The sequence below is a fragment of the Heptranchias perlo genome, chromosome X (genome assembly GCF_035084215.1).
Source record: "Heptranchias perlo isolate sHepPer1 chromosome X, sHepPer1.hap1, whole genome shotgun sequence".
Lineage (NCBI taxonomy): Eukaryota > Metazoa > Chordata > Chondrichthyes > Hexanchiformes > Hexanchidae > Heptranchias > Heptranchias perlo.
In genome coordinates, this window is record NC_090370.1 from 5944173 (window position 1) to 5972101 (window position 27929).

The window sequence follows — 27929 nt, forward strand, 5'->3', positions numbered from 1 at the left end:
AGTTAAGACAGGGATAGGGCCACTAAGGGATGAGCAAGATATATACTCACAGACGATGATACTGAAATGACAGGGATACTAAACAGATCCTTTGCCTCAGTTTTCACTGAAAAGGCTACCAAAGATGAAATGACAACAGTAGAAGTAATCAAGAGGGATCTTGCAACAGTTAAGATAGTAAGAAAAGAGATGACTAGCCAAACCTGAGGACAGAACTCGGGTCCAGATGGATTGCACCCAGGGATACTCAAAGGAACTGTAGTGGAGTCATTCCTACTCCACACAACTCCACGTTCAGATAAGTTTATTGTAAACCTACCTTTCTGGTGGCGGCTGTTTTTATTCCATGGCATGCTGGGATTTTTACCAGTGTTTTAGGGAGCGCATTTTGTGATTCTGTCCATTTTCCGTGAAAACCAGTGGCTTCGAAGTGGCAAATTCTGCAGGAATATAAAAAAGTGGGATCCTCCCATCTTTTTCCCATGTTTATGCCTCCAGTATACTTGTAATGGATGTCTCACTTACTAACCTCGACACACTCCAATTAACCTGCATATAATGATCCACAAAGGCAGAACACCTCCCACAACCACAAATCATCAGTGTAATTGAGGCTATGGTTTCCACCCTAACCAATTAAATGAGAGCAATCACAATATCTTTCTCACAATGTACTCTGGGGGATGGGGGGTGGGGTTGAAGGTCAATATTGGATACACCCGCCCTACTGACCTCTGATACATTCTCTCTGCAGCTTCCACTGACTGAGCTACCTACTACCACTTCAACGCTGACTGACAGCTTAATGTGTGGGTGGGTGGGTTGTCTCACATTATGTCATACGAAGTATCAGAATGCCCTCTGTGCTCCTTGGAGGTGAAAAGTGTCTCATAAATGACTCGGAAAAATTCCTGTGGAGGCCTCTTGGGAGGAGCTGGATCCAGGGTGGAGTGGAACGGCCATCTGCTCCTTGCCTGCAACCCTGACATTAGCCCATATCCTGGGGCTAAGTGCATTTCAATATTCTGGCTGGGCACCAGTGTTGGGTTAGGGGGACAGAATTCGCTGTGGCACTTTGCCGCAGTGGTCCTGGGCCAACAAGTCCAATTTTTAAAGTCCCCTAAAGTTCCATATGCATGTTCCCTGATTGCTGTGGGGAAACTGGCCTTTTAAAATGCAAGCCCCCCCACAACCCTTAGCAATGCTGGATGCTGGGACGCGCGGGCATCCTTGGCATCCAGCATCGCTAGGGTGCAAATGACAGGAAATGCATCAAAATGACTTATTTGCTTGTCATCATAGGCCACCACTCCCTCCCCCACCCACCTCCAACAGAATGTTTGATAGGCAGAAAAAGGGGTCTCTGTGTTATGTGTTGCCAGGCTTCAAGAATTTGGGGGTTTCTGTGCTGTCTATTTTCTCCTTTGCAAGTAACAAAATAAATAAATGACAATATACAATCCAATGCCGTTCACATTTATATAGCACCTGATCAAGTCAAAACACTTCACTTAATGAGTTATTTTTTTGAAGTGCAGTGCAGTGACTGTTGTTATGTTGGCAAACACAACAGCTTCCCATAAACAGTAATGAGACAAATAACCAGTTATCCCACTTTTTTGGTGGGGTTGTTTGAGCAAGAAATGTTGACCAAGACAGCAGGAGAACTTCCTGTTCTTCCAATACTGTCATGGCATCTTTAATATCCACCTTAACCACCAGAGACAAAAGGCACCTTGGTTTAATGCCTTGCCTGAAGGCCAACACCTCTAACAATGCAGCATTCTTTCAATGCTATACTGGAGTGTCAGCCTAGATTATGTGCTGATGTCCTGGAGTGGGCCATGAACCTTCTGACTCAAAGGGGAGAGGGCTACCAACTGAGCCAAACTGACAGTAGAATTGTATTCACCCCAGGTGCCTGTGTATGGTGCTGCCAGTGATGTCACAAAGATGCTATTACCACTAGAATGAGCCTGAGCTTTTCTAGGTTTTTCCAACAGTGACATAACCTCCCCATTGCCCAAAAGAGCCCATGGAATGGTATAGTCCTCTTAAAGGAACTGCACGTTTGGAAATTTCTCTGTATATTGATTATTTGCATACAACAATGTAATACAAATGCCATTGTAACCAGCCTTGGTTGTTACAAAGGTTATCTTAATATAATCATCCACAAGCATTGCAACAAATTGATTTTCTAAAACATTTTTGCTTGATGATACACAAACAGAATGCAAACTAACCAGTTTCTAAGGTGTGCTCCGAACTAGTGACATTTAAAACTGGTTGTAGCACTATACTATTATAAATTTATACAGTGTTATTTCCGTGTAACACGTCGTAAAACTAAACCTGATATATCACTGCAGTGAGAGTCATCAGGGTATCTTATCCAACCATTATTCTGGTGCAGGCTGGTCTTTGTTGTGTGTGCTGATTTAAAGTGGTATTTATGTGTCTTACACAAGATGTTTCAAGATAGGGACTGAGTTTCACACTCGTTCCTGAAGTTAATCTGACCGCTCAATGCTGTGCCACGTTAACGTAGCGAAATCAAGCTCAATGTCACTGTAGTTTAAGTGACGTGGTACAGAAGCAGTTAAGTTCCAATTCCGTGGTCTGTGGGAGCCAGCCATCTGCTGCTGTTCCCTGCAACATCCACTGCTGACAGAAATAAAAGTTGCCAAAGTGAAAAAAAAATAAACAGCCTCCTTTAACCACCTGCATTTTACAGAATAGAACTGGCTGACGTCAGTTTAAGGATATGTTAACAAACCACTCAAAGTGCTGCTGAATGTAACACCACCCCTCCCTCCCACCACCAGTTATCATAGAAATTATAGCACGGAACGAGCCCATTTTGACCACTGTGCCTATACTGATAATAGCTCTTCAACTGGAGCTATCTACTCCAATCCCATTTCCCTGAAAGAATCATAGATCCTGCACATAACATTCACCCATCTTCCTGTTATCCTGTACATAACATACTTGCATACTAGCCCACATGCAACATGCTCCCATTAACCTGTCATCTAACAACAGCAACTTGCATTATATAACCCCTTTCATGTAGAAACAACATCCCAGGGGACTTCACGGAGGCATTATCAGAAAAAAATGGAGGCTGGGCTGACCTCATATCTACAGACGATGTTGCCGAGGGGCAGCATGTGGATGAGGTAGAGGAAGGGGCCAAAGATAGATCCTTGGGGAACTCCGGAGGTAACAATGCAGGGGTGGGAAGAGAGGCCGTTGCTAGAGATGCTCTCGATATGATAGGATAGGTAAGAAAGGAACCAAGTGAGGGCAATCCCACTCAGCCGGACAATGGAGGAGAGGCGTTGGAGGAGGGTGGTGTGGTCTTATCCAGTATGTAACTCTCTCCCCTACCTGTTATCCTGTATATAACACACTCCTGCCTGCATATTATCCTGTAACACACTCCTGCTTGTGTGTTATTCTGTATGTAGCACACTCTGGCATGCATATATTATCATGCATATAACACACTCCTGCTTGCATATTATCCTGTAACACACTCCTGCTTGTGTTATCCTGTATGTAGTGCACGCTGGTATGCATATATTATCATGTATGTAACACACTCCTGCTTGCATATTATCCTATATGTATCATGCTCATGCCTGAGTAGCGTCCTGGGTTTACAGGGACACTAACTTCATGGAAACGTTTTACAAATTCTTTTTTCGTATGTTTGCAAATACAAAATCTAATGCCATTGGTATAGGTGAGCCATTTATTGTGGTAAAGTGTCACCTAACTCTTCTCCTTCTACAAACTAAAAAGCTTTGCACACAAAGGACGGTGCCTTTAAATACTCTGCAACCTGCGCACCGTTTCTCCACGTGGCTCCCTGATTCCCCGATCCCCGCCCCACGCTTTCTCCCAATTGGCACACGCTGCTTCTAACGAGCCCCCGCCGCGCAGATCTCATTGGTTAGTCGCGTCTCCCCGTGGGCTCTCATTTGCCACAGTGAGAACGGAGCCTTCTCGTTCCTCCAACCAGAGACAAGACCCGCTCCTCCAACCCGGTCAACAGACGGAAGCGCTTCTGTTCATTGGTTCGTTAAACGGGACGGTCGACCGGGGCGGCCCAATGAGGGAATGCGGTTGTCCGAGTGACGGGCGGGCGCTGTCGGATTGGCTCCCGGTAAATGTCAGTCAGAAGGTTTGGCCGCCTGGTTCCTGCAGTGGGGGTGGGGGAGACTCGGGAGGGAAGTTTACTGGAGTCAGCGGCTTGGTGGTATGGAGGGGGTGCTGCACAAGTGGACCAACTATCTGAGCGGTAAGCGGGGCGCCGTTCATTGGGGGGGGGGGGGGGGGGGGGGGTTTCGGGAATGTTATAAGCGAGTCGACCTGCTGCTGACACGGCGCCTTGGACAGAGATTTATCTGTAGCTTAAAGGAGCAGCGCCCACTTACTCTGAGTAAAGGGCTTCCACTTGGTGTAGTTGGCAATTGCTCTTTTATATTTTCCTCTCCTCTTCTGAAAGCAAGTCACTGGCTGTACCCTCTGGTCTCATGTTAGGTGTGCAGAGGGAGGGCAAACCTCCCCCAAAAAGGAGGAAGTAAATAAAAACACTAAATGTGACGAGTCTTCATTCCAGCCTAAAGAAACTAGCTTACTCCTTTCTTAAAAGTAGATCAATGTTCTTTGGAGGGGAGTACCTTCAGTCTGAAGCGCACAGCCCTAGAAATGATAAGGCAATATTCTTGCTTTGTTGGTTCAAAAGCAGCCTTTTGTTTGTTGCTTCTCCTGAATAGAACTGCTTGGATGATCTGTGATGGGTTAGTCTTTGGTTGGCTGTCATATTCAATGGGGATTTCCATCCTTGCTGGTACTGGATACTGTTCTGGGCCAAAAACGCTATGAAACAGTTTAATGCCAGCAGTGGACCTGGCTGATAATGAACTTAGAGCTTGTAGAACTTGAATGGCTCCTGGGTTGGGGTAAGGATGCCAATTGCCACTCAGTGCAACAGCCAGATGACATCAAACTGGCCAAATATATCATCCAAGCAAGTGTTTTCCAGCCAGGACCTTAGAAGTGGATTCAGCCAGCAAAATGGGAATGTCAAGAATGAGCTGTTTAACTTGCATCTTTTTCTATCATGTGCTAGCTCTGGCTGTTCTGCTCCCTTACCTCAAACTCTATTCTGGACTCTAGCCTTAGATGCTCCAATATGAAAAGGTGGAGCCTGGTGCTCCCAAACAAACATACCAGGCTCCAATACATACTACAGCTCAATGCCTATGTCCACACCCTAACTACATTTGATGCTGGTTTCTGGGTGGTGCACTTTGGTTTAAAGTTTTGTTTGTATAAATTGAAGCAAGATATTTACCTACTTCTGTTGTACACATTTTTTTGTCTGCTTTAGATTTTTCTTAAGTACATTTTGTAAAGTACTTTTTTGGAAAGAACTGCCTTGGTGAGGGGAAGTTTACAGGGGGGAAATAACTTTCTCTGGAATAGGTGTATAATTCTCTGATTTGTGAGGAGGAAGGAAGGAAGTAATACTTCAAAATGTTTGCTTATTGGGTGCCCTGAATCTTTTTTTGCAACAGTGAGAGTTTGCAATATTATTCCTTTTAATCAGCACTATCTTGTTGGCCAAAGTTCACAAGTAGTTGATGTAACTAAGATGCCTTTTATTTAGATGGTTATGAGAGAATCATTAGGACGAGGGGAGCTATTGTGTTTACAACTCTTCTTCATTTTTATTTTTATTTTATTTTCATTGACTGTGGTCAGTCAATCAGCTTTCGGTGTGTGTGTGTTTTAATGTGGGACTGTACACAGTATGTGGAAAACCCATTAAACAACAAAGCTGTTTGCCTGCCCTTGGCTGAAAATATCCATTTGACCTCCGATTATAGTTTGGTTTATTGGAATATCGACGGCATCTTTTGTGTTTGTGGTGTTTTTACTGCACTTTTACCAAAAATAGCTGATGTTTGCCAAAACTTGCGTATTGTACCAGGAGGAGTTTGGGAACATTATAAGTGAAACCATTTCTTAACGGTGATTGTGTCAAATTCTGTGGTTTTCAACTAAAGTTTTTGGAATTGCGTTGCAGCATTCTGTCTGTTGTTTTCACTGAACAAATCAGTAGCCTTGGTTAGGTGGTGAAATTTAGGAATATTCTGGTTTAATTACAACTTGAGTTTTATTATATCTTATCCAGTATATTAAAATCTGGATGTGGGGTATGCATTCCATTGGAAACTACTATGTCAACCTGCATCTATGGGAAATCTCATTATCAAAGTGTCCACATTTACCTGAAATACCTGTTATATCTGTTGGTGTGGTGCTAGGTGTTTTCAATGTTAAACGTGTCCTTGTTCCATCTGTCGAAGCCTGGTGTCACACAATAGCTGCTATTTTATGTAGTGCATAAGGGTATGGTAATGTAGTGGTTATGTTACTGGACTAGCAATACACAGAATGTGAATTCAAATCCCACCATAGCAGTTTGAGAATTTGAATTCTTTTTTTTTAAAAACAACTGGTTCACTAAAGTCCTTTTTAGGGAGTGAAACCTGCCGTCCTTGCTTGTTCTAGCCTAGATGTGACTCCAGTCCCACACCAATGTGGTTGACTCTTAACTGCCCTCTGAAGTGGCCTAGCAAGTCACTCCGTTGTATCAAAACTGCTACTTAATGGTTCAAGAAGGTGGCCTGCATCTACCTTCTATGGGCAACTAGGGATGGGCAATAAATACCAGCTTTGCCAGTGACCCCCACATCCCAAGAATGAACAAAAATATGTTTTTTTTAAAAAGAACTGCTTGCAGGCTCTGGACACTGGGGGTTGCTGTGGAGCAGTTTTAAGTTTCTGAGCCTCCAGTGTGTCAGTCATATTGGTAACGGTAAGTCTTGCAGGTAATGGCTACATTTTACATTTAAATCTCTCATTAATTAAATCTATCAAAGTTTTGTCCAGTTGCAGCTCAAGTCCGGAGTGGGATTAATCCCACGATAGCCCCCCCCCCAAACAAAGGAGCAATATCTTTCACTGCTCTAAATCTTTCCAAAATCACCCCTCTATTTCATTGTGCGATTGAAGAAAGTAGCTTTCTGCCAGCTTTTGGTTGGCATTGGCACGGTAATAAATTAGATGGTTGGGCACAAGGCCACTTTGTTTGTGACTCCCCCCTCCCCAAGCCCAGAAGCCTGGATACGGTGGAATGTACAACCATGTCTGCACATAATCACTGTGCCAAGTGTTCTCCATTTTATACAAAAAAAGTCCTGGCACATGAAAGCTCAGGCTACAGAATTACAGTTGCAGCCTAAACCCTAAAGGGAATATTTAGATTAGTGCCGATTGTTTTTTTTTTCCCTGTGCAGAAATTTCTATACAAAGGTTTTGCTGTTGACACACTTGTGCTGTACAGTAGGTGAAAATTAGTCATCCCTGAACTGAACACTCACCCTTTCCAGACTAGATCACAACCATGAAATACAGGTGCCCAGGTCCTGGTTGTTGCCATCTGTCTCCATGCTGTCTAGCCTGAAGCCAGTGTACAAAAACTTTGGCCACTTGGTCTCTTCTTAAAGACTCCCCCTTCCTTAATTGCAAAATGTACAAAGGGGCATAGATTTACTCCCAGAAGAGGGAAGGTGAACACACACTTCAGATTCAACTGCCTTGCACAGATGGCAGTGAGCATATGGAACAGACTGCCCAGGGAGGAACTGAAGGTAGGTGGTCAGCAAATTCAAGAGGAAGCTAGATAGATATTTGGCAGAGAAAGAGATTTGAGGGGTACAAGAAATAGCAGTGAATGTGTTTTTTTTCCAAACTCTGTGGCCCCTTCCAGTCCTGTACATTCCTATTAATCCAGTATCTCCATTAGAAGTCAGACAAATAAAAACTTCACTGTCATTTTGTACATGCGCACAATTTTGTATTTAACTGGGGACAGTTTGTACTTAAGTGTCAGCTTGGCTTAGTTGGTAGCATTCTCAATTCTGTGTCTGAAGGTTGGGTTCGAGCTCCACCCCAGGACTTGAGCACATTACTGAGGAAGGAGTGCTGCACTGTCGGAGCTGCTGTCTTTCGGATGAGAATTTAAACCTGGCGGACACCTTTCTGTCACCTCTAGACTCTATTGTTCCGTTCTAGCTACCAGCCTCCACAAACTCCAACTTGTCCAAAACACAACCAATTGTATCCGATCCCGCGTGGCCACGGCATTATTTGAAGAGGCGCTGGGAATTCTCCCAGTGTCCCGGCCAACATTTATTTTCAACCAATATCACCAAAAACAGATTATCTGCTCATTTGCCATTTTTGGGACCTTGCTGTGCACAAATAGCCTGGTGAGTTCTCCTACATTACAACACTGACTGCACTTCAAAAGTAATCCATTAGCTGTAAAGAGTTTTGGAATGTCCTGAGAAAGTGATAAGGCCCCATATAAATGTAAGTTTGTTTCTTTTAACAAGGGAATATTGCACCAGACATTTCAATTTTCATGTCGTCTTCACTCCTCCCATTTCCAACATTTTTTTTCCCCTATTGGTTATTCATCCCCAGTCATAATCTTCTTGTGACCCTTCTAATTTTTTGTTGGCAGGTTGGCAGCCACGGTACTTTGTGTTGGATGGCAGCATATTCTCCTACTACGACTCGCAGGAAGATGTTGGCAAAGGGAGTAAAGGGAGCATCAAAATGGCTGTGTGTGAAATAAAAGGTAGAAAAGTGAAACGAGATTTTGAGTTTGGAGTAACAAATGTTAACATTGGACCTTTCTGTGATGCACTCCAACGTTGGGTATGGCCTGATCTGGGCTTGTTTTTGAACTTGCTCTGAATTACCAGTGTCAGCAATAATGCCCCCCTCCCTCCCCAATTCCATCCTTGGTGCTTTTACCCATTAGGCCTTCAGGGAAGCTTGAAATCTATATATTTCAAATGGGAAATATTGGAGTTATGCCAAAGTCTGATGCTTCCTCACTGATATGCCAGGGAGGGTGCAGTTCAGGTCTGACCAGTGAGATATGCAGTCTGCTTACACAAGTGTTTATGTAGTTGGGGGGGGGGTGCTGATGTAGTTGCCTGTTTATCATTCTTTTCTATTCGGGGAATAGAAAAGAATGACTATTTAAAAATGAAATGTTGGAAATACATGGGTCCATTGGCATATGAGGATTAGGTCCCTGCCTCAAAAGCACTTTCTGTTTTTTTTTCTCCCCCCCCCCCCCCCCCATGAAGAATAAGGCTGCATCGATATTTCATACATGGATTACAATTGTAATGTCAGTGCGAAGCTTGAATCCTGAAATCTCCAGCAGGATTTGAATAATTGAATTTACATTTGCCGTCAACACAGAAATAACAACTGCCGTCGGGAATGTGCACACCATCCCGGTCTGGAACAGAAACTGGAAACCCTGGAGACACTCAGTAGGTCAGGCAGCTTCTGTCAGGAACACACGAGTCAGTTGATGTTTCAGGCCTAAACCCTTGGCTCCGAGACGTCGACTGACTCGTGTTTTCTGGACAGAAGCTGCTGAGTCTCCAGCGTTTTCTGTTTCACGTTTTCAGCAGTGTTTTTGCTTTATTGTCCGTTCCAGTGTGGGATTTGTTGGACTTCCTTGTTGCTGCCTTGACCTTCTATTACTGCTGCCACATTATGGCCATTGGGTTTTGCTGAAAGATTCACACGACAGGCACAGGTCCGAAACAGTTTAAATATCTTCTCTCCCCACTGAAGTAATACATTTTTCTTGCTAGTGCACGTAGCAGACAACACACGGGTGGACTTGATCATCCCAGGAGAGCAGTACTTCTACCTCAAGGCTGTGAACGCTGCAGAGAGACAGAAATGGTTGGTTGCACTTGGTAGTGCCAAAGCCTGCCTGGCAGACAGCAGGAGCAAGAAAGAGAAAGGTAATGCTTTATTTTGTCCTTCTCAGCTGGCTTCCCAGACGATTGTGATGTTCCCTGGTTTTGTTCACATGAGTTCTATTGTCATGTAACGTGACCGATGCAGGTGCTCTACTATCTCGAGGTACATTACAGTCGCAAATTCCTGGGGTGGCCCCCCAGCAGCTTAGTTTATAAATGCAGCGAGCTGTACTGACCAAGAAGGACTCTCATTCGATCCCTGGTCTGTGCTGAGTCTGCTGATTCCAGTTGGGACAGCTGTAGGAGTGCTACAATTAGCCTTGGTGCACTAGGTTAGGGAGGGGCCAGGTGTCTGGGATTCCTAAATCCAATAATAAATTGGATATTAAATAATATATCCAACTAATAAATCCAGTAAAGAATTTAGGAGGAACTTCTTTACCCAGAGTGGTTAGAATGTGGAACTTGCTACCACAAGGAGTAGTTGAAGTAAATAGTATAGATGCATTTAAGGGGAAGCTGGATAAACACATGAGGGAGAAAGGAATAGAAGGATATGTTGATCGGGTGAGATGAAGTAGGGTTCGAGGCAGCTCGTGTGGAGCATAAACACCGGCATAGACCTGTTAGGCCAAATGGCCTGTTTCTGTGCTGTAAGTTCTATAATTCCTGCTCCTGATCATCTGTTGAACCATACTGGAAGTACATGGATGTCAGGCGAGCATGGGATTGGGCTCAGCTGTGATGCCTGCCAGGATGACAAGCCTGTCCACACTTGCCACCTGGGCCTGCACATGAAGAATAACCTTGAATGTGGTACTTTACCCTCAGCATGGCTGAGGGGAAGACAGGAAATTGGGAGCAGGGGCAGGGAGAAATAACCAAGACCTCGTATGGTACAATGTTGTAAACGCTTGATGGACTGTCAGTCCTCTAACACAGAAGACATTACCTGAGTAAGAAGCCAGTACTGGCCAGTTTCTTAGCTTTGGGCTGATCTGTAGCAGCTGCTGTATCCAAAGTTGGGTTTATTCACTGGAACTTTTTCAGATGATTTAATCTATCACAACATTTGATCATTAAAGGACCTTCCATCATTTTTGCAAAGATACAAAGTAACCTCGGGGAGTTGATGCTCCATGAGACTTGTCTCCTCTCCAGCGATGTCTGCTTTCTAAACCCCTCCCTCCACTACTGGAGCTTACTGTATATATTTCCTTAACACCCCATAGTGATTCCAAGGCTGCAACACTGTAGGTATATGACTGCACTCTCATAGTTTATAATGGTCAGTTAAGGCCTTAATCAGATTACTGCCTTCTAATCACTCATGGATGCCATAATCATCAGTTTTGAAATCTTTTGCAGTGGGAGAGTGTAATCTTGAAAAGAGGTAATTGAATTTTATGGATGAATTGAAGTCTTAACTACTGATCTAATGCAGATTTGGATAAGGATCCTGTAACATCTCAGAAACTTGTAGGAGAAGGAGCAACAGGCCAGAGAAGAACCAGCAAAAATGCTTCTGAGATGAAAGAAAGGCTGACCTACATTTATTTATCACCTTTTATGACCTGCAGACATCCCAAAGTGCTTCACAGTCCAGGAAGTATTTTTGAAGTATAGTCACTTCTGTTATGTAGGAAACATGGCAGCCAATTTGCACACAATGGAGTCCTACAAACTGTGAATGAGATCATTGCCCAGTTAACCTGTTTTTGGTGTTGATTGAGGAGGAATGTTGGTCAGGACACCAGGGAGAATTCCCCTGCTTTTCTTTGAATAGTGCCATAGGATCATTTGTGTCTACCTGAACAGACAGACAGGGTCTCTTTAACAATTTCATCCAAAAGATGGCATCTCCAACAGTGCAGCACTCCCTCAGTACTGCACTGAAGTGTCAGCCTGGATTATGTGCTCAAGTCTCTGGAATGGGATTTGAACCCACAACCTTCTGACTCAGAGGTGAGAGTGCTACCTACTGAGCCAAGCTGACATAAATCAATACTCTGCCCAGACTTGGATAGGAAATATGTTTATGCTGAGAAAGGAAATTCTTTTTGCAGTGTGTCCAGGGCTCTTTTTCTTTTCTTGGTCAATATGTCGCTGTGGTAACGGGAGGAAGCACTATTTGACCTGGTCAGGTTAAGGAAGCAGAGCAAGTGGGTGACTTAAATGTAGGGTAACATTTGGGAAACAGTGACCCACAATATATTTATGTTCAGTGGAAGAATAGAAAAGGAAAAAGAAAAGTCAAGGACTGTTTAAAAAGCAAATTATGGTGAGATAAAAAGGATCTCCTCCAGATTAAATGGAAGGAAAAATTGGGAAATCAAACTTAGCAATTGACCACATGGAGATGGAAAAGGTACAAATCAAGTATACTCATTAAGATGTTGTCATTAATAAAGGGCTACAGTTATGAGAAACTCTGGCTTTTTCATTAAAGCTGGGAATGTTAAGGAGTGATCTGATGGAGGCCTTCAAGATCATGAAGGGTTATGATAAGGTAAATAGTGATTGATTACTATCTCACTGACCAGTGGAAGCAATGAGCGAGGACAAATTTATCATTTCAAAAAGCATTAAAGGGGAGGTTAGCAAAAGTTTTGTTACATAGGGCAGTTAGAATGTGGAATTCTCTGCCACAAACTGTTGTTGAAGCAGAGTCCTTAAGAACTCTTAAAAGGGAATTAGATAGTTGCTTGAAAAAAGAATATTAAAGGGTATGGAGAGCGAGCAGGCGAGTGGGATAAGACTAGGTGGCTCGTGCAGAAAAACACTGGTGCAGACTTGATGATGGTGTTTCTCTGCTGCAACAGTCTGATTCTGTGAAATCTGGCTTAATTTTTCAGAATGCTGTATGTGAGGAATGAGATACTGTGAATAATGTATCTTGACATTAATATGGGTGCAAAATTAAATAAAGTGCCTTGTTCTGATTTAAAAGCTTGTTCCTGACTCTCTAGTAATGTGTTCCTGGAATATTGTACAGTATTGTATACTGTACAAAGGAAAAAAAGACTTTCATTTATACAGCATCTCAAAGCACATCACATACAATGAATCATGCGAGGACAGTGATCCAGACTGTGGCAAATTTTCCGCTCTCTAATCCACAGGTACCAGAACCAATTGTTGTACTCTTACAGCCACCCTGACTCGAGTTCAGATAACTCGGCACAAACCAGAAATCCAATGTTCTGGTCTGTGTGGCTCAGTAACTCAGGCTTCGGGGAGCTTGATGCGTTCTTAATTGAGGCAGAAATCATTTGTGGGGGAGAGGGGAGGGCATCTGTTTCAGGAACATAGACTGTGTGAGAAAATGTGGGTCCTAATTAAAGCTGAAATTATGTCCAATGCAGAAATGCACAGAACCACTTCAGAACAGCAGGAGGTTCCTGTAAAAGAGCCTTTGAAATCACGAATTAATGAGTGTAAACTTATAGGACATTTGCAAGCAATTAATTTCCGAATACATCTGTTGTGGTGCTCGTTAAAAGTTTGCAATATATGAATGAGAATGGAACTGGCTGGGAAGGAGGGCTGAATCACTGCAACTCGACAAACGTTTATTAGTTTGGGGAGATGGAATTGGGTTACTCTTTCAATGTCACCAATGTCTATCTCGCCCAGTCTCAGTACATGTAATGTCCGTGACATTATATCATTATTAAATTAGTGCCGCAGTCTGCTGACACCGATCCCTAGAATTACTGCTAGTCTCATTCCCCATGGACCAGTGCCTCACTTCCCCATAGCAGCTTGGGGAGGCTGAAATCAGGAATGCTTTGTGAGAGATCGTTCCTGCATCCTGCCTGTTTTGTCACACTGCATTACCACATTTAATGTGCTATACCACCCACACTCCATCTGTCATGAAAAGTTTGAGATTTATTTTAATACAATGGACAGAAATAGACTGAATGAATCATAAAACCTTACAGCACAGAAGGAGGCCATCTGGTCCATCGTGCCTTAGCCGGCATCCGAGTCATCCCATTAGTCCCACCAAGGATGTAACATTTGATCTTTTCAAGATTTCAATTGTTAAAAGGGATATTTAAAGACCAGTTGTCTTTAATTATGTCACTTTTTTTTTGTATGACATTAAATATTTTGATTCTGCAGAAATCAGTGAAACCAAGGATTCTTTGAAATCCAAAATGTCCGAGCTTCGATTGTATTGTGATTTGCTGATGCAGCAGGTGCATAAGATCCAGGAGTCTGCACAGCCGGTCCAGACCAGTTCCACTCCAGATGTTGAGGTATTGTACGAGGACACTTTTTTTCATTCCAAGTGTTTAATGACCATGTAACCAGAGCAATGTGACTACATTTGATTGCAATGATTTGCTGTCGATCGGTATAAACATCAACGAGATCCATAGCTGGTTTAGCCATTGTCGCAAAAGAAAGATTTCCCGATGGTCCAGTAAATAAAGACACTGTCCGATTCTGTAGTAAGTTATGTGGACCAGAAGGTTCAAAGTTCAATTCCCAGGATGCATTGAAGTTAGCGGATCTGAGTTGGGACAAAGGTTGTGGTGTTACAATTGGCCTCAGTGCTATGGGAGGGGGGGAAACAAACCAGGGTTTCTGTCCCTGATTGCTATCCATTAACCCCTGCTGGAAGATTTGCATGTAGAAGTTGGATGAGAACAGAGCAGTTTCATGCAAAGAGTGGTCAATACTTGGAATTGCTTGCTGGGTAGGGCAGTGGAGGTGAAAACCTTGTACTCATTCAAGGATCAGTTAGGTGACGTGATGGTGGAATGTAGGTCTGGATGGATGAGCTAAGATGGGCTGAATGGCCTCCCTCAACTGTATTTTGTGATCTTATGGGTGTGACGTCTTCCAACACTAACTGTCCAGGCTCATGAAGAATGGCCACTGGATGAAGTGCCAGAGGGTGGAACTGTAACCTGAAACAAGAGTTAGGTCCTTCAGGAGAAAATTGGTAGGTGGGGAGGATTTTAAGAATAAAATTGCAAAGGGCATGTTTTGAGGAATCTGTCTTTTGACGTTCCTTTAATTAAAAAATGTTGTTCCAGTTTTACCAGGCCTGTACTTTCATAATCCCATAGAGCTTCCTGCTTTACTGATAATTTAATTAAATCACATTATATTGACCTATTTAGACCAGTACAGTAAGTTTATGGACTAACCATGTGACCCCCTTGCATAAGTCGACATATTCTTTGCTTATAGAATGTTTGTTTGTTTCTGTTTCTACTTTAGGAGAAATTAATTGAATGCGGTGATTGAGTTGTGGGATGTTTGGTTGTACCAACCTTGTATGTTAGGGATATCTGAAGGTTACTGATTGCGGTATAGTAAAGTTAGAGAGACTCCAGTGATATTAGCTACTCAACTTTCCACACACCTCCTCAGAGACTGTCTGCTGTTGAGAATTAGTCCTGTTCGCCCATCACCCTGTGCTCGCTGACCTACGTTGGCTCCTGGTCCGGCAACACTTCGATTTTAAAATTCTCATCCTTGTTTTCAAATCCCTCCATGGCCTCTCCCCCCTCCCTATCTCTGTAACCTCCTCCAGCCCTACAACTCTGCGCTTCTCCGATTCTGGCCTCTTGCGCATCCCTGATTTTCATCACTCCATCTTTGGTGACAGTGCCTTCAGCTGCCAAGGCCTTAAGCTCTGGAGTTTCCTCTCTGCCCCTCTACTTCTCTCCTTATAGGAAGCTCCTTAAAACCTACCTCTTTGACTCGAGCTTTTGGTCACCTAGCCTAATATCTCCATATATGGCTTGGTGTCAAATTTTGTTTGATAGCTCCTGTGAAGCGCCTTGGGAAGTTTACCTTAAAGGCGCTATATAAATGCAAGTAGTTGTTGTTGTGATATGGTATCATACGTAGTCTGTACCTAAACACAATTTAACTCATTATTTTCAGTGGATTTTATTTTCTGCACTTTATTAACATATTAAAACCAGAGATTGTTGTGGAATATAGGTTAGTCATTACTGTTGCATGTTTGTCAAGTTGTTGCCTGTGATGTAGGACCAGCTGAATCTCTCTGAATTGCTCTGGAAACCAGGAAATGTAGTGTGAAACGCTGTTCGTGTAGGTCGGCTCGGGTTACTGTGTAAATACCAACACTCCAGCTCCATCGTCAGTTTCCTTGTGCTTTACTGTGTTTGAGAGTAAATCCGCAATGTGAATAACCTGATGACACTTGCTGGTTTAGCGGAATGTTGCTGTTGGTATGGAGACCAAGTGTGGGAGTAGAGAGAATAATGAATACGTGCAGCATTTTTTTTTTTAAATGTTTAAAGTTATGACTAATTACAGGCTTCCAGGGGATCTGAATTAAAGACAGTGAACTCCAGAGGTTGTTCAACTGTGGGGGCATCGCACATGATCTTGTCCTCCATGGACACTTCCCAGCAGGAGTTACTGGATAGTGCTCAGAAGCCCTAACTTCAGAATTGCCATTGTCATCCCCTCCCCAAAAAGCCCACCTTAATTCGATGCCTAGGTCGCAGCCAAATGGTCCGTCTGGTTTTTAAATTTTTTGTAGTGGTTTGATTCAACTTAGTAGCTTGCTAGGCCACGTTGGCATGGGACTGAAGACATATGTATGCCAGACCGGGTAAGGACGGCAGGTTTCCTTCCCTAAAGGACATTAGTGAACCAGATGGGTTTTTATGACAATTTGACAACTTCATGGTCACTTTTACTGATTCCAGCCTTTTTAATCCAGATTTTTTTAAAACTGAATTCAAGTTCCCAAATGGCAGTGATGCACTACTGAGCTGTGCAGCTTACGAAGGTTCCAGTTTCAATCTCTGCTCTGCCAAGTTAGTTGACCTCCATCAGGGAGAGGTGGTGGGGCGTTGTGCTGACCTCAGTTGCGTTAGGGGAGGGCAACATCAGTCAGGGTTCCTGCTTCTGATTACTATTCAATGACCTGTGCTAGACAATGTAAGTATGTGGACATCACATGAAAACACAATCTGCCTCTGCTGTGAAGCCACCTGTAGTTGAGTAGCTGCTTGATACTTGCTGGCAAAGCTCACGTATGCAGAATGGCAACTTGGGCAAGGTACCAAAGGGGAGTGACACTACCCATGGAATTATACCCTAGCATGTTAACAATTTCAGGAAAGGGGAGGGGTGCGGTTATCGCTATAATTAAGCTTTCACTGTCTCTGATTATTCATGATATCTCTAAGAACATGGCTGCCCTCTGCATTATGTATATAATAAAAAGATAAACTGTAAAGGTACTTGTGCATATTTATAGATGTGTACATCTCTCTTTCAGAAAATGAATGAGGCTTCTTCTTTGCTTAAAGCCACATGCAATACCTTTATAAATACCCTAGAGGACTGTATGAAAATAGCAAGTGTGAAGATATCCCCAGAGCTGCTTTCACCCCCAGAGTCCCCAGTTGCTCATGTTACCTCCACGCCTCTTCGCAGGGTAAGTGGCTTCTCTTTTTAAAAAAAAAGTGTGTGTGTATATATCTCCATTTTATTTCCATCCTTTCCTTGCAGCATGTTCCCTAGTTAGGAAGGACAAGTGTCCTACTGCCAGACTGCTACTGCTCTGTGATCGGTGACTCATCTTGTGACAGTTTTATTTGTTCCTCACTTTTCTTTTGGGCAAGTACCTAGCCTCCTCTGAGTGTCTTCCTTCTGGCAACCTAGAACTCGTGCATGGGCAATTGTAGGGCGTGAGCCCACGTCTGCTGCTCCGTGCTGCATAACATTGATGCACCAATGTGCTACGTCACTAGTCTGCTGTTTGATAGCTCTGTTAATGAACCATTGCAACTTAATAGGGGGTGAAATCCCAGTCCACATTTTGATAAACTGAGGCTGTCTGTTTCTTTTGACTAGTAGTTACAAACCAACACTGTCATCTATGCTGTCATTTATGTTTTGAATTGTGTAAACTTAAAAAACAGTTTAATTCTAGTTAAGTTGTACATTACTGATACTGAATCAGGTATACACCAATCTCTCACATGCACAACTGGCCCAGTTGTACTGGCTGATGTGGTAACAATCTACTGCAATATCATTAGGGCTGCCGATGGGTGGATACAGCTATGTAATATAGAAACCCTGCAAGAACAAATAGTGCAATGTATTGCAGTGTGCTTTCAGGTTTTTTGAATTTGTTCTTTGTTTTAATTTTTCAGGTTAAACGTTCTGTCAGTCACAGTGGTGTTGTAGCAGCACCTGACAGGTAGGTGTCTTGCCTGCTACAGTGCATTCCTTTCAAATGTGTAGTTGTTCTCCTGAGTTAAATGGTTCCTATGTTAAAGATCCCATAGCACTATTGGAAGAGGAGCAGGGGGGTTTCCTGATGTCCTGGGCCAACATCCCTCTCTAAACCAACACCACCAAAAAACGATTAATTGGTCATTTATCTGTTTGCTGTTTGTGAGAGTTTGCTGTGCGCAAAATGGCTGCTGCATTTGCCTACATAACAATGGTGACTGCACTTCAAAGTAAGTAATTGTACTTGAAGCACTTTGAGACGTTTGAGAAATCTAATAAGGCGCAATATAAATGCAAGTCTGATTCATGCCAGTTATACTGCATATTTAGCATCGGTGTGGTGATGCTCACACTGGTCGCCTGAAATGGGAAAGTGTTCCATCCCCAGCATCAACATCCTTCATCTTGATCAGCACAAACATTCACAAAAAAGGGTATGTCCTCTGGTAAAGGATGGAATACTCTCCACTCAAGAAGCTCGACACCATCCAGGACAAAGCAGCCCGCTTGATTGGCACCCCATCCACCACCCTAAACATTCACTCCCTTCACCACCGGCGCACTGTGGCTGCAGTGTGTACCATCCACAGGATGCACTGCAGCAACTCGCCAAGGCTTCTTCGACAGCACCTCCCAAACCCGTGACCTCTCCCACCTAGAAGGACAAGGGCAGCAGGTGCATGGGTACACCATTGCCTCCAAGTTCCCCTGCAAGTCTCACACCATCCCGACTTGGAAATATATCGGCTGTTCCTTCATCATCGCTGGGTCAAAATCCTGGAACTCCCTTCCAAACAGCACCGTGGGAGAACCTTCACCACACGGATAGCAGCGGTTCAAGAAGAAGGCCCACCACCTCCATCACCTTCTCAAGGGCAACTAGGGATGGGCAATAAATGCTGGCCTTGCCAGCGGTGCCCTTATCCCGAGAATGAATTTTATAAAGAGTTAGGGCCGAGGAATAACCTTCTAAGGGAGTTTTGAAGTCCATTTTTTGGCACATTCCTTAAAATTAAAACCAAATCGAAGTAGATATTTTCCCAATCTTGTCATATTAAGGCAAACTATAAGCAGTGCAGAGACTGTCCATCTTAAACTTTACTGAACTAGTCTTTACTATTGGTTGTAAATCACTAACACACTGCTGCTACTTGAGACTGCATTCCAGCCTCTCATATATAGTTTTACAGCTGCCTTGTTGATTCTTAACTGTTTGGCTGCAGGAGTGCAGAAATGAACAACCTGGCCCAGCCTCAGAAGGGTTCCATTACAGTAATGAGAAATCTGGAGGAAATGGCCGCACATCGAGCTAGCAGGTGGACAAGACCGCCCCTGGAAAGCGAGACTCCAGAAGATAGTCGCGCGGCGCAGCCAGAAAGTAAGAAACGTGCAGCTCCGTCCCGCTAAACATGTTTTCTGCCAGCATAACATCACTCACTGCAAAACCAGCCAATGACTGTTTGAATAGATTTTTTTTTTCATAATTGAAGCAGGAGAGATACGGTCTGCAAGGACAGTTTAACAATCTCCAGATTCCGTTACAGTTCTCTAGATAGTGTGCTCCGTTTAAGATGGTTAATGTGTAACTCTGCATTAGTCCCGAATTTGGGGTTGCACCCTTTTTTTAAAAATCTGGCTGAGAAGTGAAGAAAAAAAAACAAATTACATAGAATGTACAGCACAGAAACAGGCCATTCGGCCCAACTGGTCCATCCTGGTGTTTATGCTCCACACGAGCCTCCTCCCATCCCTCTTCATCTAACCCTATCAGCATATCCTTCTATTCCTTTCTCCCTTGTGTTTATCTAACTTCCCCTTAAATGCATCCATGCTAGTCGCCTCAACTACTCCTTGCGGTAGCGAGTGCCACATTTTAACTACTCTCTGGGTAAAGAAGTTTCTCCTCAATTCCCTATTGGATTTATTAGTGATTATGACCTCTAGTTTTGGACTCCCCCGCAAGTGGAAACATCTTCTCTACGTCTACCCTATCAAACCCTTTCATAATCTTAAAGACTTCTATCAGGTCATTCCTCAGCTTTCTCTCCTCTAGAGAAAAGAGCCCCAGCCTGTTCAATCTTTGCACAGTCCTGACCAAAACACCCATAAGCTGTGTACAATCAAATTACAGTGAGGTGTCGATGACCGGTGTAAGCTGTAATGTTTTATGAGCGTCCTGTGTGTTGAAAGGATACTATCCTTTTATCCTGCAACTCCCTTTTAGCTCGCTTGGCTCCTGACGGCGCAATTTGAGTGGCACTACAGCCTAATCTTGTATCGTGTCACTCATCGCAAACTAAACGGTTCATGTGAGCAGGCTGTCCAAGTATACTCCAGAATTCTCAGCTGAACAACGGGTAAGTATTTTATTTTGGACAGTGGGTTATTAATTTCCCCGTGTGCTCTCCTGCTGCCTAGTGTCTGGGTTTGATGTCATTACAAATATTCTTCATTTTGTCGCTAAAAGGAAAGCATCTCCTTTCTTGGCAGCTCACCAGAACACTCGCCCAATTGCAAATATTGCATCCAGTCAGCTTGAAGAGCTGTTCGGCTCTCCGGACAAGCACTCGGCAATGCAAGTTTGTTTTAGCTCTCAAAGTGCTGACAGCTTATACTGCATACCTTCCCCAGCAGTCACTGACCTTTCTTTTTGTGGATATCCAAGTTAATGGCTGCAGGGAAACAGCTCCTTTGCTCTGCTCCAGTAACAATGTTGGAGTCACCCTGATGGAAAAACTGCAGACAAAGCAAAAGAGTAAATGTTCCAAAGCTCATTTTTCCACCCCCCCCCCCCCCCCCCTTCTAAACTAAGAAGGTAAAGCATCTGTGTATTTGTGTTCATAGAGGTGTATAATAAACAGAGTGAAAGTTGGATTAAGGCAGAAACTGAATTTATATTTTCCCTCAGTGCATCAAGTAAATCGGCCCCTGGCATGGAGTTTTCCGCTTCTGAGCTCATTAGCTTGCAGCGTTCCTCCCATTAAAGTGAAATGGGCGGAAAATCGTGGGCTGGCGAGTGCAGAAGGGGAAAACCCAGCCCCTGTTTCTATCTACCTCTGGTGTTACAGCAGCTGACGTTGTCCATCATGCAGTAAATGATGATCAGCCAGCCCTGTGCAAAGAGGATTGATCCATTTTCTCTCTTCCCCTGCACCCACTGTGCAAATGCTGATCCTCTAGTATTTCCACAGGGGATGTGCAAATACCATCTGTCTGTGCAGAAGCAGTTCTTCTCCCCTCCCTTGCCCAATTTGCTGTAGCTTGAATGCATTGGTGCAAATGGTGCTTGTGTTGGTCCACCAAGGTGAAACTGTTTCCTTGTATTATCCCCTGGATATGGTTTAATGATCTGATTTAGTTATGGGGGAGAAAAAGATGTCTTAAGTAATCTGGTTTCAAACTTCACAGATTCACTGCAGCCTTCCCAAAACGTCCAGGATGAATCTGCAGTTAGTGCCAACGGTGAATAATGTTGCAGAGAAATAGTGCGCTCCCCTGTCGAGCAGTGCACAGAAGGAACCAATCGAGATACGGACTTATCCTACCCAGAGAAGGAAGCGACAAGGAAATGAAGAAAACCCATTGAACATTGCCATCGGAAATCATCAAAACTGAGATGCCAGAAAATCCAGGAGTGGAAACTTGCATACAGAGGAGGACACTGGTAACTCACTAATCTTAGTGTTAAGGTGTCCACTGACACACTAATACTTGTTAGAAATTATGTAGAATATTTAGCAGGACTCTGTGCTGTGTGTATGTTTTTGTGGCAGCTCATAGCAGAATTACCATTAACATACTGTGATTATCATCCTCTTTTATTCTAGGCTTCAGTCCCTAGTCCTAGCCATCTAATGTATGTGTGAAGGGCAGAAATAGAGGGGCATTGCATGGGGGAAGAAACAATGCAGTCTCTTTCCACCTCCTGTGCAAGAAGCAAAACTTCTCTGTCAAGTAATACAATACTTGCTCTCTTCAGCAAACTTAATCGAACTGTTCCATGGACAATAACTGCAATATCAAAATTAGACAATGGTAACTTAATACTATTCAAAAATAAGTACAAAACTAAGTGGGGAATTAAAACTAATGTTTCAAATTTGAATTTATATAGGACTGAGTGGTGGTACAGTGGGCACTGCCAAGCCCCTCCCTACATTTAGTTACCTAACTTGCCACTGAAGGTACACTTGCTAAGGCACAAATGGTGTAGATCGTGTTTACAATGGGTACTGCCATTAAATCTGACTCGCCTGAATTACTGCGCTCAAAATAGTTGTCACACCATTTATGAAGTAATGGTGACACCAAAATACATGCATAGTTTGTGGTTACGTAGTTCCATAAAGACCATCTCTACCAAAAAGCCCTGACTAGCATATGCTGCTTGTATGACATCTGCTGCCCAGCCCCCAAATTCAAGCCATAGATTGGATTGAAGATTTAGTCATCCTAACTGCCAAATTTAACCTGTGATGGTTTTTTCAAAAAACAGAATTGTGATGATTTTTAAAATTATTTGTTCATGGGATGTGGGTGTCGCTGGCAAGGCCAGCATTTATTGCCCATCCCTAATTGCCCTTGAGAAGGTGGTGGTGAGCCACCTTCTTGAACCGCTGCAGTCCGTGTGGTGAAGGTTCTCCCACAGTGCTGTTAGGAAGGGAATTCCAGGATTTTGACCCAGCGATGATGAAGGAACGGCGATATATTTCCAAGTCGGGATGGTGTGTGACTTGGAGGGGAACGTGGTACAGTAGATGGCTGTAAAGCTAGTCCCAAATCGATACTGACCAAGGCACATCGCTGTGATTTGTTCTCTTGATTTAGTTGACTTTTTGTTCGGTGGGGGGTTCATTTTTCCCCTAGAAGTGACTCCAGTTGTTTTACCTTTCCTGTTTGCACCAGCCAAAACCAGGTTCAGTATAACTTGAAGCCACTCCCCTAATACTATTCTAATGTAAACTGTTACAAGTATTCTATTACACTAACATTGCTTTTAAGCTGGAGATCAAGTAATAACTAGTTGTGAAGTGTTATAAATTGCCCACACTCCAATTGTGCCCTATTTATATTTTTAATGTTTTCCAAAACTAAATCCATATTAGCCAATATAGATTTAAAGCCAAGATTAAGAAAGGACCAGTGAACTATATATAATTTTTATTTTTAACATTTTTGTTTAATTTATTGATGTTCAGTAGTAAACACTAGTTTTAACATTTGCTTGACCAAATCTAGGACCATAAGTTCCATTGGCATTTGATTGTCCTTGTTGCACATCCAATGGCCCTACTTGCGCTGCAGTAACATTGTCATCTTTGATTGTTGTCCCTGAATTGCTTTAACCTTATTCACAGGTCAGTTGAGCTGCACAAGCTCTCCATGAGGTACGAAATGATAGATATTAATTGGTGTTTTGCTTTATTTGATTTCCTTTCATGTTTATCGTAGGGATGTTAACTGTCTTGAGTGTATTCTGTTCATGTGTAGACGTAACACTTTATCTTGTGCGAAAATAAGAGATAGTATAAGTTCATTCTTTGAGTAATTTCATTTAAACAATATATATATATATATATATATAGATATATATATAGATATATGATAGTGATGGTGAAAGAGCTATAATTAAAACAGAAAACTTAATGAAAATGGTTTAGTCTAACTAATGAAATATCCAGAATATTTTGGAGTTGTATTTACAGAGAGTGTTATGTGCATTTTCTACTTTTAATAGGAATATATATGCATACTTATGCCTTGTGTCAAGTCTGAATGTGCTTTATATTCTTACTGTTCAGACCAAGCTTGGGAAGGGTGAGAAAATAGAGTGGCAAAATATGGAGATGAAACACTTTTTATTGTAATAAACCAAAGCTGAATTAAAACTCTCAGCCAGTTTAAAGCCATATTCTAGGACATTTCTGTGGAGCAATATTGAAATAAGAAGATGGTCCAGAATAATTTCCAGTCCAAACTGGAATCCTCATCTGCCTAAGTTGCACAAACTATAGAAGTTTACAGCACAGAAGGAGGCCATTCGGCCCATCGTGTCTGTACTGGCTTTTTGCATAGAGTAATCCATACTAGTTCCACTGCTCTTTTCTCTCCCCATGGCTCTATATCTTCCTCTGCTTCAAATATTCATCCAATTTTCCTTTTAAACAATGTAATGGTCTCTCTGTCAACTACTTCCTGTGGCAAAGCATTCTATGCTTTGAGAACACTGAGTAAAGAGATTTCTCCTAACCGCTTTCCTCACTCTCTGACAATTTTAAATTGATGATCTCTTATCACTGACTCCCTAACCGGAGAAAATAGTCCTTCTCTATTCGCTCTATCAAAACACTTTGTAATTTTAAAAAGCATATTAAATCTCCTCTTGGCATTCTCTGCTCCAATGGAAATAGTTCCAGTATCTCAAGTCTAAAACATTTGCCCCTGAATGTAACAGCTCTGTGTATGGGGTGGTCAAGCACAAGTGAAGTGAGCCATTATCATGACTTTTAATATAGTGTAGCCTCTATTCTTAGTTGTTTACTATGTATATACAACTTTTTTTTAAAAAAAAGCTTTGTTTAAAAGGCTCTTCAGAGTTGCAGTATCCCCTTTGATCTTGGAGCACACAAGACTGGCATTTATACAACCTGAAAAAAATGCACCTGGGAAATCTGATGTACTACTTATTTGATCCTTTTTCAGGTCAGTTAAAATGGACCTGCATGAGCCAATTGGATTCCCCATTAAAAACACTGGTTCAAAGGACTTTACCACCAGTGTAATGTAGATTGTAATTTTAATCTGGATCCTGTGTCTCATTTGAACTGCACCAATATTACTAACACTGCATCCTTATTTCTGGATGATCTTACAGTACCAGAAGAACAAGGGTGCTCCAGAATTAGTTTTAAAAAAAAATAATCAAATGCTGGCAGAGGATTTGGACTAACACTAACCTTTTCATGATTAAAATTGTGCCAAAAATACACACTTTCATGTCTAAACCTATTTAGATGTACTGAAAGTCTTCCGTGTCCTGACGAGACCCTGAAAGTTTTAAACACTTTCTCAGGAGTTTGTCAAATATTAAATTTGTACAAAATGGAAAATGGGGGAGTGTGAAGAGAGGGAGACATTGCATCCAGGATGTGTGTTCCAAGAAGTCCTGTTAATCACTTCATATTCTCAGATATATCAAACTTTTATAATTGCTCGACACCAGTGAGAATTTTTCCAACTGGTGACTCGACCAGGCGAAACACGTCTGAGACTTTGTTGCTCGTATGTTGTTCAACAAAAAAAATCCACATTTTCAAAATGCCCCTCATAGTAAAATATCTAATAGTACTTTAAAAGGAGAGGATGTTGGGCACAAAATGGAAATGGTTATGGGGAGGGGGCTGAAGCACATTTGAAGGTGGGTTTTTAAAAGGCTTTTGAAGGAAGGAAGGGATTGAGGTAGCAAGGCAAAGTGGTTTTGGGGGTGGGAGAAAGAAAGAGTCCATTGAATTAGGATGTTGGGTCACCAGTTGTGAATCTAATTTTAAAAAGGGTGTGGGGGGCGGGGGGGAGGGAGAAGCATAATCAGTCGCAAACAAGTGTGCTACAGAGTTCCAGCAAACAACGGATACTGCATCTTTTAAGAAGTCCATTCAGTTCCTCAGGTTAAGGAGAGGTTCATATTGGAATGTATACAGCATTTTGTGTACCTGGACCAGTTTCTTTCTGTTGACTGTTTAGTGACCGCACCTCACTGCCTAGCTATATTAACTTTTCCAAATGAAGGTAACTTTAGTTAAATGAAGAATGTAGCAGCACTTTTTGTAATGTTGAAGTAACCAAATTCCTGAAGTCCTTGTGCTCTTGAGAACATAAGAAAAGTACAAGATGGTTGCTCCATTTTCTGTGGCATTAAGTGTTATATATAATGTTGTTAGGCTGTGGTAATTTTTAATAATTTGTTGCTCTGCCCCAACTGGTTAAAATTAGTTGAGGTTTTTTAAAATATTTTTAATTTTGCCAATTGGGCCTGAAAATTCATCATTGTGAAAGTAGTTATAACAAAAGTGTGTTTCTTTTTTGTGACGTACTCATCAATGTGAGGGCTGATAGTGCTGGGGGATGGAACGCTTTCTATTTTGGGCACCCAGTGGCTGCATCAAGCACTCCCAGGTCAGGAACTGCATGGTTAAATGCAGAGCAAAGCTCTCTCTACTCTGCTCCAACAATGTGCCTCAGCTGCAACTGCAGAAAAACATCCCCTATTGCACGTGTGAGATTTTCCATTTCCCACACCAGCCAATCTCTGAGTGAGATTGACAATTTGATGCTGAATTGGGGGCTGTTTTATACTGTGGGTCCATTGGGAGCTGGAATGAGACTGACAAAATTAACACAGCCAAAAGATGGAGAAGACTTTCATCCATCAGTCTGGGGTAGATTTGAACCCAGATTTCAGATGAAAGACCAGTATCCACCTCACTGTGCCACCCCTGAAAACTAATTTTTAATTTTTTTAAAATAGCTGGGATAGAAGATGTATTTTTCTTCAGTTCCACTACACAGGTCTTTAAGTGGGATGCAGCAAAAGCAACTTAGAAATTGACACAGCCTTAAACTGTGCGTTCAATTTTAGAAGCATTTTGTAGATAATGACTTGGAACTCTTAAAGCCAGCGATTATTATATTTCACCACAGGCTAAAGCAAAATTGTACACAGTATCCATTTGAACATACCTCAGCTTTTCCTAAGAACTGTTGTATTCTTTTGTAAATCTTTTATATGTACTCACCCATTTACTTTTATATAGCACTGTGAATTTCATAAATAAAGTTGATGTTTTGGACCAATATTTTCTGCAGTTTGCAGCCTAATTTTTTAAAATTTCATGGTGCTGATTATGGTTTGTTTTGTGGCCATTAGAAAGGCACTGATTTTTGTCTGGCAACCAAATTAGTTCAGCTGGGAGCCATTGGCTATTGTTTTTTTTTAAAATGTAACATTCAGGCCCATTGGTGAAAAAGAGTCTTGAACTTTCTGCATTAATACTTTCCCACGTCATTGAGTTAGCAAGATTGTCTTGAGTCTTCCGGCTATCCCAGACCTCTGAAATAACAATCTAGCTTTTTGTTCTTTTTCCCACTACTTTCAGTTCTGTACACTAGACATGCAAACAAGGGGCAGTCTCTCGAACCGGCCTCTGTTAATTCAGTCACTCAAATTATTCAGCACCAGTTGCCCCTAAGTGATGAGCAGCACAAATAGAGGCAGGGCCTAAACTCCGACCCCCCCCCCCCCCCCCTCCTTATCAGAACACCTAAGCACAACTGTACAATTGATGGGAGACATCTAGAAATTGCAGTCGCTGAAAAATAGTGCAAATTTGAAGAAAGTAAACCCCAACAGCTCCCAGCTCTCTTCTTTTAAACCCCCCCCCATAGCTCATTCCTCCTCTCGTGCAAAGCAAGTAGTGCCTGATCAGCCTCTCCTGCTGCACAGAAATGCTCTGTACCATTGTAGTGTACTACATATAGTATCCTTTGTGATACCACAGGCTAGGTGAGCTCTGGCTTACATGGGGAGTGAAGAAATTAGGGTGTGGGATCAAGAAGGACAGAGCAAAAGCAGGAGATGTTGGGGCTGAGCATAAGACATGGGATCTGCCCCAGTTTAACCGTTGCTCCTATGTTGACATTGTATTTTTTTCCTTCTGTGCTTTAGTAAATAGTAAGATCATCAAATGGTACAAAGACGCATCTCCCTAATGCAGTTAATGGCTGTTATTGGGT

At 42.5% G+C, this 27929-nt stretch overlaps 1 protein-coding gene across 1 annotated transcript; it reads left to right on the forward strand.

Moving 5' to 3' along the window:
- Nucleotides 1–4233: 4233 nt before the first annotated feature.
- Nucleotides 4234–26981, forward strand: LOC137307212 (pleckstrin homology domain-containing family A member 3-like). The gene is made up of 8 exons (XM_067976615.1): nucleotides 4234–4312; nucleotides 8615–8731; nucleotides 9774–9929; nucleotides 14019–14155; nucleotides 17176–17334; nucleotides 18059–18105; nucleotides 19364–19518; nucleotides 21549–26981. Exons 1-8 carry the CDS (start codon nucleotides 4273–4275, stop codon nucleotides 21608–21610), a joined length of 873 nt encoding a protein of 290 aa, XP_067832716.1. The 5' UTR covers nucleotides 4234–4272; the 3' UTR covers nucleotides 21611–26981.
- The last annotated feature ends 948 nt before the right edge of the window (nucleotides 26982–27929 follow it).